The sequence below is a fragment of the Oryza brachyantha genome, chromosome 9, assembly GCF_000231095.2.
Source record: "Oryza brachyantha chromosome 9, ObraRS2, whole genome shotgun sequence".
Taxonomy (NCBI): Eukaryota; Viridiplantae; Streptophyta; class Magnoliopsida; order Poales; family Poaceae; genus Oryza; species Oryza brachyantha.
In genome coordinates, this window is record NC_023171.2 from 13,853,795 (window position 1) to 13,866,013 (window position 12,219).

The 12,219-nt window shown below is 43.0% G+C and overlaps 2 protein-coding genes and 1 long non-coding RNA gene across 3 annotated transcripts; all 3 read right to left on the reverse strand.

Moving 5' to 3' along the window:
* Positions 1-531: 531 nt before the first annotated feature.
* LOC102713119 (endoglucanase 24) lies at positions 532-4,817 on the reverse strand. The gene is made up of 6 exons (XM_006661415.3): positions 4,434-4,817; positions 3,482-3,765; positions 2,247-2,684; positions 1,948-2,095; positions 1,582-1,748; positions 532-1,297 (listed from the first exon to the last, which is right to left on the reverse strand). The coding sequence occupies exons 1-6, from the start codon at positions 4,648-4,650 to the stop codon at positions 968-970; spliced, it is 1,584 nt and encodes a 527-aa protein (XP_006661478.2). The 5' UTR covers positions 4,651-4,817; the 3' UTR covers positions 532-967.
* Positions 4,818-5,625: 808 nt separating this feature from the next.
* LOC121055368 lies at positions 5,626-7,131 on the reverse strand. Its single transcript, XR_005812506.1, has 3 exons — positions 7,032-7,131; positions 6,340-6,704; positions 5,626-6,228 (listed from the first exon to the last, which is right to left on the reverse strand). It is a non-coding gene; the product is annotated as an uncharacterized LOC121055368 (long non-coding RNA).
* A 1,218-nt stretch (positions 7,132-8,349) lies between these two features.
* Positions 8,350-11,138, reverse strand: LOC102722798 (seipin-2-like). Its single transcript, XM_006660825.3, has 2 exons — positions 10,114-11,138; positions 8,350-8,884 (listed from the first exon to the last, which is right to left on the reverse strand). The coding sequence occupies exons 1-2, from the start codon at positions 11,005-11,007 to the stop codon at positions 8,438-8,440; spliced, it is 1,341 nt and encodes a 446-aa protein (XP_006660888.1). The 5' UTR covers positions 11,008-11,138; the 3' UTR covers positions 8,350-8,437.
* Positions 11,139-12,219: the final 1,081 nt, after the last annotated feature.

A 12,219-nucleotide genomic window follows, 5' to 3' on the forward strand; every position in this document is an offset into this window, starting at 1 on the left:
CCGACACCAAAGATAAGTTGTATATTGTTTGTGGTATCCCAACATAAGCTGTATGTTGTTTTTATTTGTTAACTAGCATTGTGTTCTTATTTTTCAGCAAAAAAATCAGGTAGTAGAGAGGGTTCTATTTGTTTTATTATGGACAAAAATGAGTTCAGCAAGAAAAACTGTATATTGTTTTTGTACTACCAAAAATTGAGTTTCGGTTGGGGTTCCAGGAATGAAACATTTCCAATTGGCCCTAGGTCTCAAGTCTCATTTTCTGATATTTTCGACCAAGCCATGTGATCTTTAACGATTATCATTATTATGCCAGCCTCCCTGACCCAGTCCAGAAATGTTTTCCTTTACTCTTTTGTTTTATTTACCTGGGATTCATTCACATTCAAACACCCAAATGGGAGGATGCATTTCTTCTCGTTACGCTTTGTTGTGGACCATGTTGCTTTATGACCTGTAACCATAAATCACATGCTCACAATCATGGAAAAGTAGGCCATGATGAGCCATACTTAAAAGATGCAACATTTCTGTATGAACATACTGAACAAACTGGACTAATACTTCTCTCTCCTCCCCCATGTGATTTCACATGTTAAGTGCAATTGTCATCTGTGAGGGATTTTACAGATCATCGATACAAGCTACCAGGAACCATCTTAAAATAAACAAATGAATCTGTCCTACAAATACAATACTCGTAGTATCAGGTACACCAGCAAACCGATACGCAACCATGCGGCAGCAATGCAGCAGTTTTGTATAAACAACAGCACCATGGCACAAGAACTACTACTGCTAACTACCCATCATCCAAAAGATGAACAATGAAGAATAGAAGAGCGCTGCGGAAGGCGTTTCGCTGATGGCATATTGCCTTTTGGTCACGCCAAAAAATCTCGTCGTACATGGGCTACATGTATCTGCCGGGTTGATCAAAGCCATTGCCAAAAACTCTGAGGGAGCTCTATGTGAATGACTGTGCCACAGAAGAAGTTGTGACCAGACCAGAAAGAACACCAACAAGCGTGCCGCTATTGTAAGTGCTGGACTCCGTCTGTAGGGCATTGTCCCGAGAGTCGACGAAAGTGTCATTCTGGAACGGCCCGCCCACAAGGGCGCCCATGGCAACATTTGGGTTTGGACTCGAAGAATGAAGATACTGGAATCCTTTGCAGCCTGTTTTTGCATCAGCGGGGATCGACGCCCCTCTGTGGTGCACCTGCTGCGGATAGCTGCTCCCATACCCAACCAGGTAGCTAAGCTTCATTGGGTTGTCACCCAAGATGTAATTAACCTGGCATGCAACAGAACATATATTAGAAACTCACCATAAAAGATAAAACAGATCCCCAGTCACAAGCTACTCAGACAGCAGAAATAGTGTGCAAGTTACGACAACCAAAGTAATCATAGGCTCGTATTCAAGCAACAACGGTAAACAATGTGCCCCACATGTGCCAGTGGCTCATGATGAACAAATAGTTATGTATATATAAGGAGAGTCTTGATGTGTTGCTTGATGAACTTTACATAAACCATGCGTCCAACTGAAATTGCAGTAGGTTTTCCATAGTTTACCTGTGATATAGCAAAATTGCGTATATCTGTAGGACTATAGTACTTTCCGCTGCATTGCACTGCTGCTGTTTGTGATGTAAGCATGTAGTCGCTGTAAACAACAGCAAGGAATGCTGCATTTGTGGCATGCTGAAGAGAATTCCATGGACTTATCCACACCAATCCCCCTGCATAAAAATCACCATCATATAGTGAAGCCAGATGCAAACAAAATACAGGTTGCACATATCCGTTTAACCCCAGAAAATGATTTTTCCAATATATTTTTAATGCAAAAAGGGAACATCAAAGACAATGAGCTATGCATGAATCCTCCATGTATTGACTCATAATACAAGATCAAAGAATGGAGGAATTTCAACATACCACCAGTCCTACTGGCAGTAGCTGATGGAGAATCTGGCAGCAACCCACAAATGACAGCTTCAGCAGTGTCTCTGTAGCTTTTTATTCCCATGTTTTCAGCATTGGATGTCTGTTTGGATCCGAAGAAATTTATTCTAGACAAGAGCACCTGCACATAATAGACAAAATGCACTTAAAAGTTCTGTTGTTTGACTGAAAAGGGAACTAATGTTAAAGGAAGGAACATAAAAAGGATAGCTTCATTCCTAGCTCCATACTAACGAAATATGTTTGGTAAACGTTCATGCAAAACTGCAAACCTGTGTCCCTGCAAGTTTGTCATCCCAACTGAACCATGTTGGCCTTCCCCAATCAGCAAAAGCTTGTCCATTCTGTACAGTCACATAACTGAGGTATGTCTGGTCTCCTGTAGCATGGTAGAGCCAACTTGCTGCCCACAGGAGTTCATCAGTATAACCAGTAGAATTATAGTAGTTTTGGAGCTTCGGATAGCTGTCACTGGCAAGGCCTCTGTAGGTATCAGCAAAAGTAAACAACTTCTGAGCATGTTGAAGAAGTGAATCAGAATATGTAGTGTCTTTGGATTTGAAAACCATTGATGCTGCTGCCATTGCTGCTGCTGCCTCAGCAGCAACATCTGATCCAGGGGACTTTGTGTTAATCTGTGTGAGTGGCCTTTTCTCAGACATAGTCTCAGGCCTTTCCCAGCAGTTGTGATCTAGATCAGGATCACCAACCTGCAAGGCAACAAATTTATATGTTGGCTAATTAGTTCTGGATGTATAACAAAGTGAGGTTGCCTCATCTATTGTACTGTTCCATCGAAAGAAATGTAGAATGTGTTCAAGCACCTGAGCGGAACTTAATCATCCGAGTTATAATTCTCAGTTAGATAGACGAACAAAAATAGGTATTAACATGACAATTAACTTGCTTATATCTGATTTCCTCTTCTTATGTACATTGTACTCTATTCGTCATTTATTGAATGTGCTTTGCATCCTGCCAAGTATGCATGACTAAACATAAGCATCAAGCGAAACTAACTTGCACGCATACAGAAATTCAACTCCAAAGAACATCTAATATCCCCAAACCTTCAACTTCTAGAAACACTTGCCATCCCCTACCATGAAAGGCTAACTCTCCATACAAGAAATGTGTTTGTTTAACTGTAGATCAGTCCAACTTTGCTCAGTTAAGTATGGACTAGCATCCAAATTTCCCCCCCAAAAAAAAAACTACCTTGGGACATTGGGTATCTCATACTGATAGTGTGAAAGGAATGTACCTAAAAAGACAAAACTAGAAAGGACGTGGACAGTGAACTCGCAACAAATGTGTCGAGATTTAAACATATCGAGCAGAAAATGAAGTACCTCCTAACTATTAGGTGTTCAGATCATGACATCTGACCCGGCCTGCTTCTTACCAACCAAACTTTCCCACTACTGAAATGCCATCAGGGTCACAATAAACCACTACTAAAGCAAGATCAGACCACGCAAAATTATGTATATGCTACAGCTCTGACCTGAATGTAGAACACGTTGTCAGACGGATGTGCATTGATGAGGAAATCAGTGATCCATCGGAGCGCATCAAGCGCAGGGTCCAGCTGCTTCGCGGCGCTCATCTGATCTCCATACTCAAGAATGGACCACGAGAGCACCGTGGCCGTGAAGGCCATTGGGAAAGTGAACTTCATATGATCACCAGCATCGTACATTCCCTTGGAGAGATCCAGCCCCGCTTGTTTCCCATCATCCGTAGCCGAGTCCCCCCTCCACGGGATCTGGTTGTTTTCCAGCTTCCCGGCTGCACAATACCAGCAGAAATTACCAACAATTCCCCCAAATGGGCACCATTTCAGAGACAGAGAGGCAAAAAAAAAAGATTGGAGATTGTGCTCATTCAGCATCCAAAACATCGCAACCAAAGCTGGAACAACCAAAACAAACACCAATCTTCATACTTCATAGCTCAATCAGCAACCCATGTACGAAAAGCAGCCAAAATTCACAGTTTGATGAGCAGATTTATGTCAAATCTGTATTTTGCGGACATTTGGCAACAGCATAGTAATCGCCGCAGAAGAGCGGAAAATTCCCATTAAGAAAAAGTCAAAACTATCAAGCTATGGCCACTGAAATTGGCGAGAAATCTACGTGCTCGTCAACTTCGCTACCGAGCAAGCAATGATTGGTAAGAAGTTCTTCACCACCCAGAAACAGAAGAACCCACCAGAACACTAGAAACGGCCGTATCGACCGCTCCAAGTTCCACTCCGAATGCGGAGATGCCGTCATGGCCAAACCAACACACGGCGCACACAAAAAGGCAAGCTTCCATCCAAGCTTGGTGCCGAAAGGGAGAGCCATTTGCCGCGGAATCCATCCACCGAACCGCGGAAGCATTGCGGCGGCAAGGGCAGCAAGAACGAGCCAGCGGGAGCGAGTGGGGCGGCAGGCGCTGCTGCTACTCACCTTTCTGGACCTGGAAGAACTGGAGCGCCACCCCGAGCGCATCGCCGTACTTGGAGTCGATGGCCCCGGGCGGGCCGGGCACCGGGAGCGGCTTGAGCTTGCGCCCTCCACCCCCCGGCTTCCTCTTCATGATGGCCACCACCGCCGCCGTGGCCACCAGCGACGCCACCAGCGCCACGATCAGCCACCCGCAGCACCCCTTCGTCTTGGACCCCATCGCATTCGCCTCCTTAGTTGCCACCTACCCGGCCTGACCGCTGCGCGCGCGCTTCGCGGCCGTCGGCGGCGGCGGCGGCGTCCTCCTCGTCTCCGGTGCTCGGCGCGGCGTCGGGGGTGGGAGCACGACGCGAGCCTCCTCTTCTACTGCAGCGGATGGGCTCTGGCTCCCCGCCGTGGGGCTTGGCTGGGTTGGTGGTGGTGGCGCCGTGAGGTGCGGCGGGTGCACGGGTCCGGTGTCGCTGTCGGGTGGGGCCCACGGGGGCCGACTGGTGTATGGGCCAGAGGTGGCAGTGAGACGGAGGACGGGTGGGTGGTGGGACGGGACGCGTAGGGGGTGAGGAGTCGAGCACCGACAGGACACGAGGGATGGATGGATGGACGGATCGTCTGTGAGTGAGGGGCGTGTCGTGTCCGACCTGTATTTTGGTGTGTGCACCTTACCGTACGTGCACGAGTGGTAGTACTACTACTATTACTATTTGTTTTGCTGCTGGCAGAGGGACGTGTCACGCGAGGGGAGATGTTCATTTCATCCACCAGCAGAATGTCCGTGTATTTCCCGTACAATTCTTGGTGTTTAGTTCTACTAGCAATTAAACTTTCTAGCAAATATAATCATGTGGGTTTTATATTTTTAATCGACTATGTTTTCTACTTCGCATTCATTTATCGTATATTGTTTGTCAGAAACAAAAATAGTAATAAATTGTATTATTTAAAACAACAATCCAGAGGAATCTGGGTTTCTTACTAGCATGCTAATCTTACAGTTGAGCGGCCTCATCTTTTCGTTTTTATTTATATTTATAAGTCAAAACTTAAATTTTTAATGTTAAATTTAAAATAGATTTGGGTGTTTTCTCATCTTAATTTATTTTTTACACTTGACTTAGAATATTATTCATGATATATTTTTGATTCACAAATATGTGTTTGGTTTTTATATGAAAAAAAATCAAACAATCACGGGAGATTTTCTTGACTCTATTTCCGTTCTGTAACAATTTTTTTTTCTTTACAAACATGACATCAAACATACTTACATCGATGGGTGCACGACATTCGGTGGACGGTGGTGTAATCATACACGCACGGACCGTCCAACCCAATATTGCATAGCAAGCGATGAACTGGCGATGTGGATTGATTAAACACTGGTGTGGATTGATTAAACACTGGTTGTTGTGTGCTTATGACGACCCAAAGCAAATTCCAGAGCTTGAATTATTTGTGCCATTGCTCTGGATAACGATGTGCATGCGATTTTTGGGTAATGACCAGGGACGATCCCAACGATTTTGGTGATCTCCAGGTGTCCTGCCGTTAGAATCTTTAATAACGGACAATTTGGCTCTTTGTTTGTTTGGCCACACAATTTACCGTGCCACATGTTAGGTTTATCATATTTTGTTTGACATATGTTTAGGCATATGTTTGGTTCGTGGTAAGTTTTTAGCCAAATCTTACCACTTGTGACCAACCATTCGTTGGCTACGCTTTATGTGGCTTTTAACTTGTGCAAAGTTAGCCTCCATCCAATGATCCAAACAAGCCCTACAAGGCTACAATTGTTGACCTGCAGCATCAAGAAACCTTTTACACTAAAGACGATGGCAGTGACAATATGACACTGAGCACAAATTATTCGTAATTGAAGTACGTAAGCACAGGAGAAAGCATCAATTACCATTTGGCATTCACGTTGCATAATAAAGAAGAACACCAGGGCAGCACACCTTAGCGTAAGAGCGCATCATAGTGACGGTCATCGTGACCAGAAAACTGGTGTTTAGTTAGTGACAGGAGTTGAGCACAGCTCACACCAGGAGCTTGCAAACCCATGATTAGTCCATCTGTCCATGTCCCATTCCATCGTAACAAATCTGGGCACTTAGTTCATGTCTTGGCACGGTTCTGAAACAGATAATGGATAATCTGGATCCATACAATTACAGGACAAGCAACCACCGTATCTGCAGCTTGTTGCCACTGACGCAGACGACAACACCAGAAGCGCCATTTGATGATGCAATATTGCCATGCCCATTTCCTCTGCACAGTGCAATACAATCATTGCAGTAGCAATACAAGTTGCACTGAAATATTGGTTATGTGTTCGTTGTTCTTGGTGATGCAGGCAAGGGAACATTAATAGCTGAACTTTTGGTAGTTAGTCCGGACTCTGAATGCCACCTTAGCATCACCAAGGCCGCAAGGCAAGGCGCAGACCGTAGTTTGGTGAGTGGGGTTAGATAAAGGGCCAAACCAACAATTTTGACAATGCACAAGAAGGATAGCATGTCAGGCATGGATAATGGATTCAAGGCATTATGATTAATCTGCATATTATGCATCAGTTGCTCAAATGGTCATAATTACCTGATCCACACCTGCACCGCCAGCCACAACCTGCTACCAGAAAACCAGAATGTCATCATTCATATCATAACCTAGCCAAGTACTGCTAGCTCAGAACAAGTGTTCATAATAATATGAGAAAAAATCCACATACTACAGTCAGCATTTAACATATTCAGCATGTGCAATTGCATGGTTGATTTGTAGTACTCTATCTGATTCATATTATAAGTTACTCAATGTTTGTCCTAAGTTAAAACTCTTTAAGTTTGACTAAGTTTATATAAAATATATTAATATCACAATATCAAAATTGTTTCATTAAATCCATAATTGAATATATTTTTATATTGTATATATTGTGTTAAAAATATTATTATATGTTTTATAAACTTGATCATGCATAAAATAAGTTTGACTTGTAACGAAACCAAAATGACTAGTAATATAAAACGGAGGGAGCAAAATAGTACATCGCATGGTCACATACACTGATAAAGCGGAAGGACATTTTAACACCTTACAGCATAAACTATCAAGTGTAATAAAACCATAATGCAAGACGGAAAATAGAAGCAGAAAGTATCAGGACCCAATATTTTTTAAAAAATCACCTACTGTCATATATATATTTTGACGGGAACACCTACTGTCATATTGGACCAATTGATCTCCAAAAGCCAACCTTTTACATTACCAACTTATACATCCTGCAATAAACAGCATTAATTTTGATACAAAAGAACAAAGAGATAGATTGGCAAAAATATAATGTTATCCAATTGAATGGCTTATTTTCTTCAAGTGTGCATGATACCTTTCCGAGTCATCAACATCAGAGCAATTGTCTATAGTGCAGCAAAACTATAGCAGCTGTAATGTAAAGAAAAGGCATTGTTGTACCAATGTCCTATGACAAAGAAATTCATTAAGAGTGTTGTGCATAGGGCAGTAAAATGTCTACAATGTAGAAAAAACAATTGCACACTCGTGCAATGGAAATTTGTAATTAGATGCAACAGGATCCACTCTCCTTTGTTCCCAAATTAAAGTCAGTATACCACAGTAGGAGGATGTAAGTACATCCTCTCTCTTTATGATCAACTTCAGATGATAAGAAGGTATGGTATTTTGTATTCTTCATTTTAAAAATAATGAAACATATAAAGGTCTTGTCTGAGAATTTAGTCAAACCATATATCAATTTCAGCATGAACCAATGATTTAACACATTTGATTTGTTAACAATATACCTGATGAAGTTTGGAGAACAGAGTTGGTCATCAACCATACCATGCATCATTTTTATTATGCTACCAGCAAATGTCAAAAAATCAAATAAAGAATAATCACCGTGATAGTTGTATACCGTGCCACATTGACATCCCCTTTGCATTTATTCTGAAGTGTACATTACATGAGTTAGCCTAAGAAGCTGCAGCATTATGTCCACTCCTGGGAAATATACAGGGTCTACAGCAAACAAGAGCCAGCAATAATTCAAACACAAAGAACCCCATGCTACTCCAAACAAAAAGGGTCCATCTCCAATTCCAGAGTATTCTCTTGAGCAGAGGTAACTCAGCCTCAAGCTTTAGTGATGCAGCATAGATCTCTGGAATACCTGCACCAGGACTAAATTCAGCACGTTGCTCAAGGATTATCCTTACTCCCATAACTGGTTCAGATGCCTCTGTAATGCCCCTCATTTTTAGTCTTATGACCTGAGATTCTGAGGAATAGCCAGACAAAAGAGACACGCTCCGCAGAAAAGTTTCTATGAAGTGCATATGGGCACTCTTAAACTTTAGCATGCATGGTTGATTTGAGGTAGATATCACTTTGCCGTCTGCAGATAGAAATTCTGCTCTTACCTAAACTCAAGGGAAGAACGGAAAACACAATGAAAATAAACACATGGTACACACAGTGTTACTAAAAAATAAATGCATCTAAATATGAAGGATTGAAAACTGTGCATGTCGTGAGGATGATGCATACTATGATATATACCAACTCACGATAGTTAAAGAAAATTATACGCACAGAAAATTATATATAACTTTCTCATTGATAACCATATCATGGCTAAATGACTATATATGCACAGAAAAGTTTCCTGTATCAATGCTTTATTAGCCTTGTTGCTAATCAAATTCAACATCAAAGCTGACTCAATTAATCAATAATTAACATTGGTAGTATAACGCAGTGACACCACATGCACTGAATCCAACCACACCTATCAGGTCCTATGTTAGATATCAAAAAAATTAGTTTCAGATGATGTCACATGTCCAGCAGATTCCTTCAAGATTCATGTTGCACTTGGAAGTAAAATCTACGTATCTGTTGTTGTGTACATCTTTTTGTAGTTGTTTGCGGTCTCTCAAAATCTTTCTCTATTATAATGTCTTAATTTCTACAGTACTAAGTTGATAACAAAAGTTACAGTAAAACAATCGTGCTTATGCCCTTTTGCATTCATATAGTATTATTTAGGTCAGCATATGCAACTATGGATGAGTGTAATAGTGAAAAACTCAAAAACATAATGTCCATTGTTGAGACTCAATTCTACGCAACAACATGGAAGCCTTCTAATCATGTTAACTTTTCACCAAATATTTCAGATTTTCAATACAGGTATATACTAGTACCATCTCCGTTCACTACTGAGTTCACATTTGATGTCTTCTCATGAAGTATACTTTGAGACTGTGCATTCCTTTTGCCTAGATTATTCCTTTGCCTTTACGCGCACACTTCCAGAATTGCTAAATGGTGCATCTTTTTAAAAAGTTTTTATATAGAAGTTGATCATCTCACAATTCTAAAGTAGATTTTTTAACTTTATAGTAGTTAATTCCAATGTTTATACCATGAAATAGCTATCACAAAAATCAGATGTTCTTTCATCTTTCATCTTCATCTAACAAAAGAATGCAATATGTCATAAAACACCTCATACACGCTTCTAACATCATTGCACAACATCAGTCTAATTGATAAGTCTTATCAAATATCAATATATCATTTTCCCTTTTGCTCAAACGAATGGCCAATGCGAAATCATTTCTACAGGACCAACAGCAAAGTGTACCTGAAAAACTCCAAGCCTCCTGTTGTAATCCGACTCAGGCAGCGTCAGGAACACCTCGAGTTGCATCCGCTGATTCGGTGGCACCAACCGCTGTACAGGCACAAATGCCACCGGGCTCGGCTTGGTGTAATCAAAATTCAGGGTCTCCGTGACCTGAATGGGCTCCTCCACGACTTTCCCCACCAAGAGCCCCCCTGCTAGGAACGCCATAACCAGAATCGAGCAGAGAACCACGCAGACGTACACAGCCCAGAGCGACCCCCAGGCGAGCCTCGCCACCATGCGCCCCACCCCTTCCCCGCCTCCGAGGCGCGCCGCCACGGCGCCCGTGGCCTGTCCAGCTACCTCGAGCGCCCACGCCCTCGCTCGCCGCGCCAATCCGAGAGGGTCGGTCACGAAGAGGAACCACCATTGCAGCAGCCGAATCGGGAATGTGAGGCAGCTGATGAGCGCGCTGACTTGGAACACCACCGCTTTGATGACGAGCACGGCGAGGGACTCGAGAATGCTCGGCGTCGGCGTCGGTTCCGGTGTTGCTGCCGGTGCTAGTTTGGTGTCCCGTTCCTCCACCTCCTCTGCCGCCGCCGCCACATCCTCCTCGTCTTCCTCCTCGAGAGACGGAGGAGGACGGGGCGAGCTTGTCTCCTCGGAGAGTTCGTGCTTGAGGGCCTCGTCGACGAAGGTGATGGTGGAGGAATCAGAGAGCGTAGGGGACGGGGCGGTGCTGCCTTCGCGCTGCTTTAGACTCCTGCCGCGGCGCGGGAGGCGGCGGCGGAGGGTGGAGGAGGAAGCGGTGTGGGGAGGCGGCGGAGATGGGAGGGAATCGAGGGCGTCGAAGAAGGCGTCGTCGGAGCTGAGGGAGGTGGAGGCGGCGGCCGATTCGTCAGCTTCCATGGCCGGGGAATCGGAGGGATGGTCGGAGGCGGTGGCGGAGCATGGGGAGGAGGAGGGAGCGAATTCCGTGGAAGCAAGAGGAATTGTGAACGGTGGGCGAGGAGAAGATGGGCGGGTATTTTGCAGTTACGCCCTTGCAGTTTGTTTTTTCTTTTACATGCACTACACTAATGAACACGAAATGGCGAAATGCAACTGTTTGTTCAAAGAAGCTTCAAATAGCTGGCTATTCCATTTTTATCCAATGGCCGCCAGATAGGGATTTTTCATAGTTTTCGAATTTGTTTTTTTAAAAAATAAAGTAAATTTCACTTTTATTTTCATGTTTATTCGCTTTGGCTATGGCCTAATAAAACTATCACTTCGTGAGTAATTGTCGTGGTAAAGGATCGGTTAGATTGATATGGTAGAAGAGTGCCACATACACATTGTGTCAGGTTATTAAATGTTATTTGATCACGTCATATAAGATTATATACCACAATGTTTGGATATAGAAAGAGGAGTAAAATAGTTAAAGTTTAAAAAATAAAAAAGTTCAAAAGACATTAAATATAAAATTTTGTTCAGTAAAAAAAAAAAGAGTACCAAAGCACCGACTATACGAATTGCCAATGTTGCTCAATACAAACGGCAAATTGCAGTAAAACGCATACAAGTTGAACTTCCAGCTAAAATAATTTATCTGTCCAGATTTAATGAAACAGAAAATTCGCAATTCCGGACCTTATGGTGCGATTTGTACTTTCGTGAGGATGCAGGGGGGTCAAGGGGATTATCCGTGGGTGATCCTGTGATCCTCCCACGTGCGGCGTTACGCTGCCACGCAACATGCACCTTTTTGGGCGCGTGTCATCCTTGTGCCTTCGAGAATTTTGTTATTTTTTATTTTTTAAAAAAAGTAGCATAGTATTTTGTTCAAAATACAAATCTAGCCTCCCAACACTAGCCAACGCTGTGAAATATAAAACGTCCGTTAACTATGCGTAAAATTTGATGTTACGTCCGCCGGTAAGCGTAAAGACTGTCAAACGACGGATGACACTTTTACATATGCCCCCGTTGCCAGTCAGGCGTTTTAGTCTCTGCGAGGGGGTCATCTACAAATGCATAAAGGGGGCCTAGTAATTTTGTAGGGAGCACCTTGTTGCCCAGTGATAGTGATAGGGTATTTTAAGCCTAAATATAGGGCCATCCACAAAATCAACTGAT

Bases quoted from the DNA above. Each gene is read 5' to 3' on its own strand.
- LOC102722798 (XM_006660825.3), bottom strand. From the start codon at position 11,007: ATGGAAGCTGACGAATCGGCCGCCGCCTCCACCTCCCTCAGCTCCGAC. The intron at 8,885-10,113 runs GTACACTTTGCT...CCTTGAGTTTAG, and splicing joins GGAGGCTTGGAGTTTTTCAG to GTAAGAGCAGAATTTCTATC.
- LOC102713119 (XM_006661415.3), bottom strand. From the start codon at position 4,650: ATGGGGTCCAAGACGAAGGGGTGCTGCGGGTGGCTGATCGTGGCGCTG. The intron at 2,096-2,246 runs GTTTGCAGTTTT...TATTATGTGCAG, and splicing joins ACAAACTTGCAGGGACACAG to GTGCTCTTGTCTAGAATAAA. The intron at 1,298-1,581 runs GTAAACTATGGA...GTTGCATGCCAG, and splicing joins GCAATTTTGCTATATCACAG to GTTAATTACATCTTGGGTGA.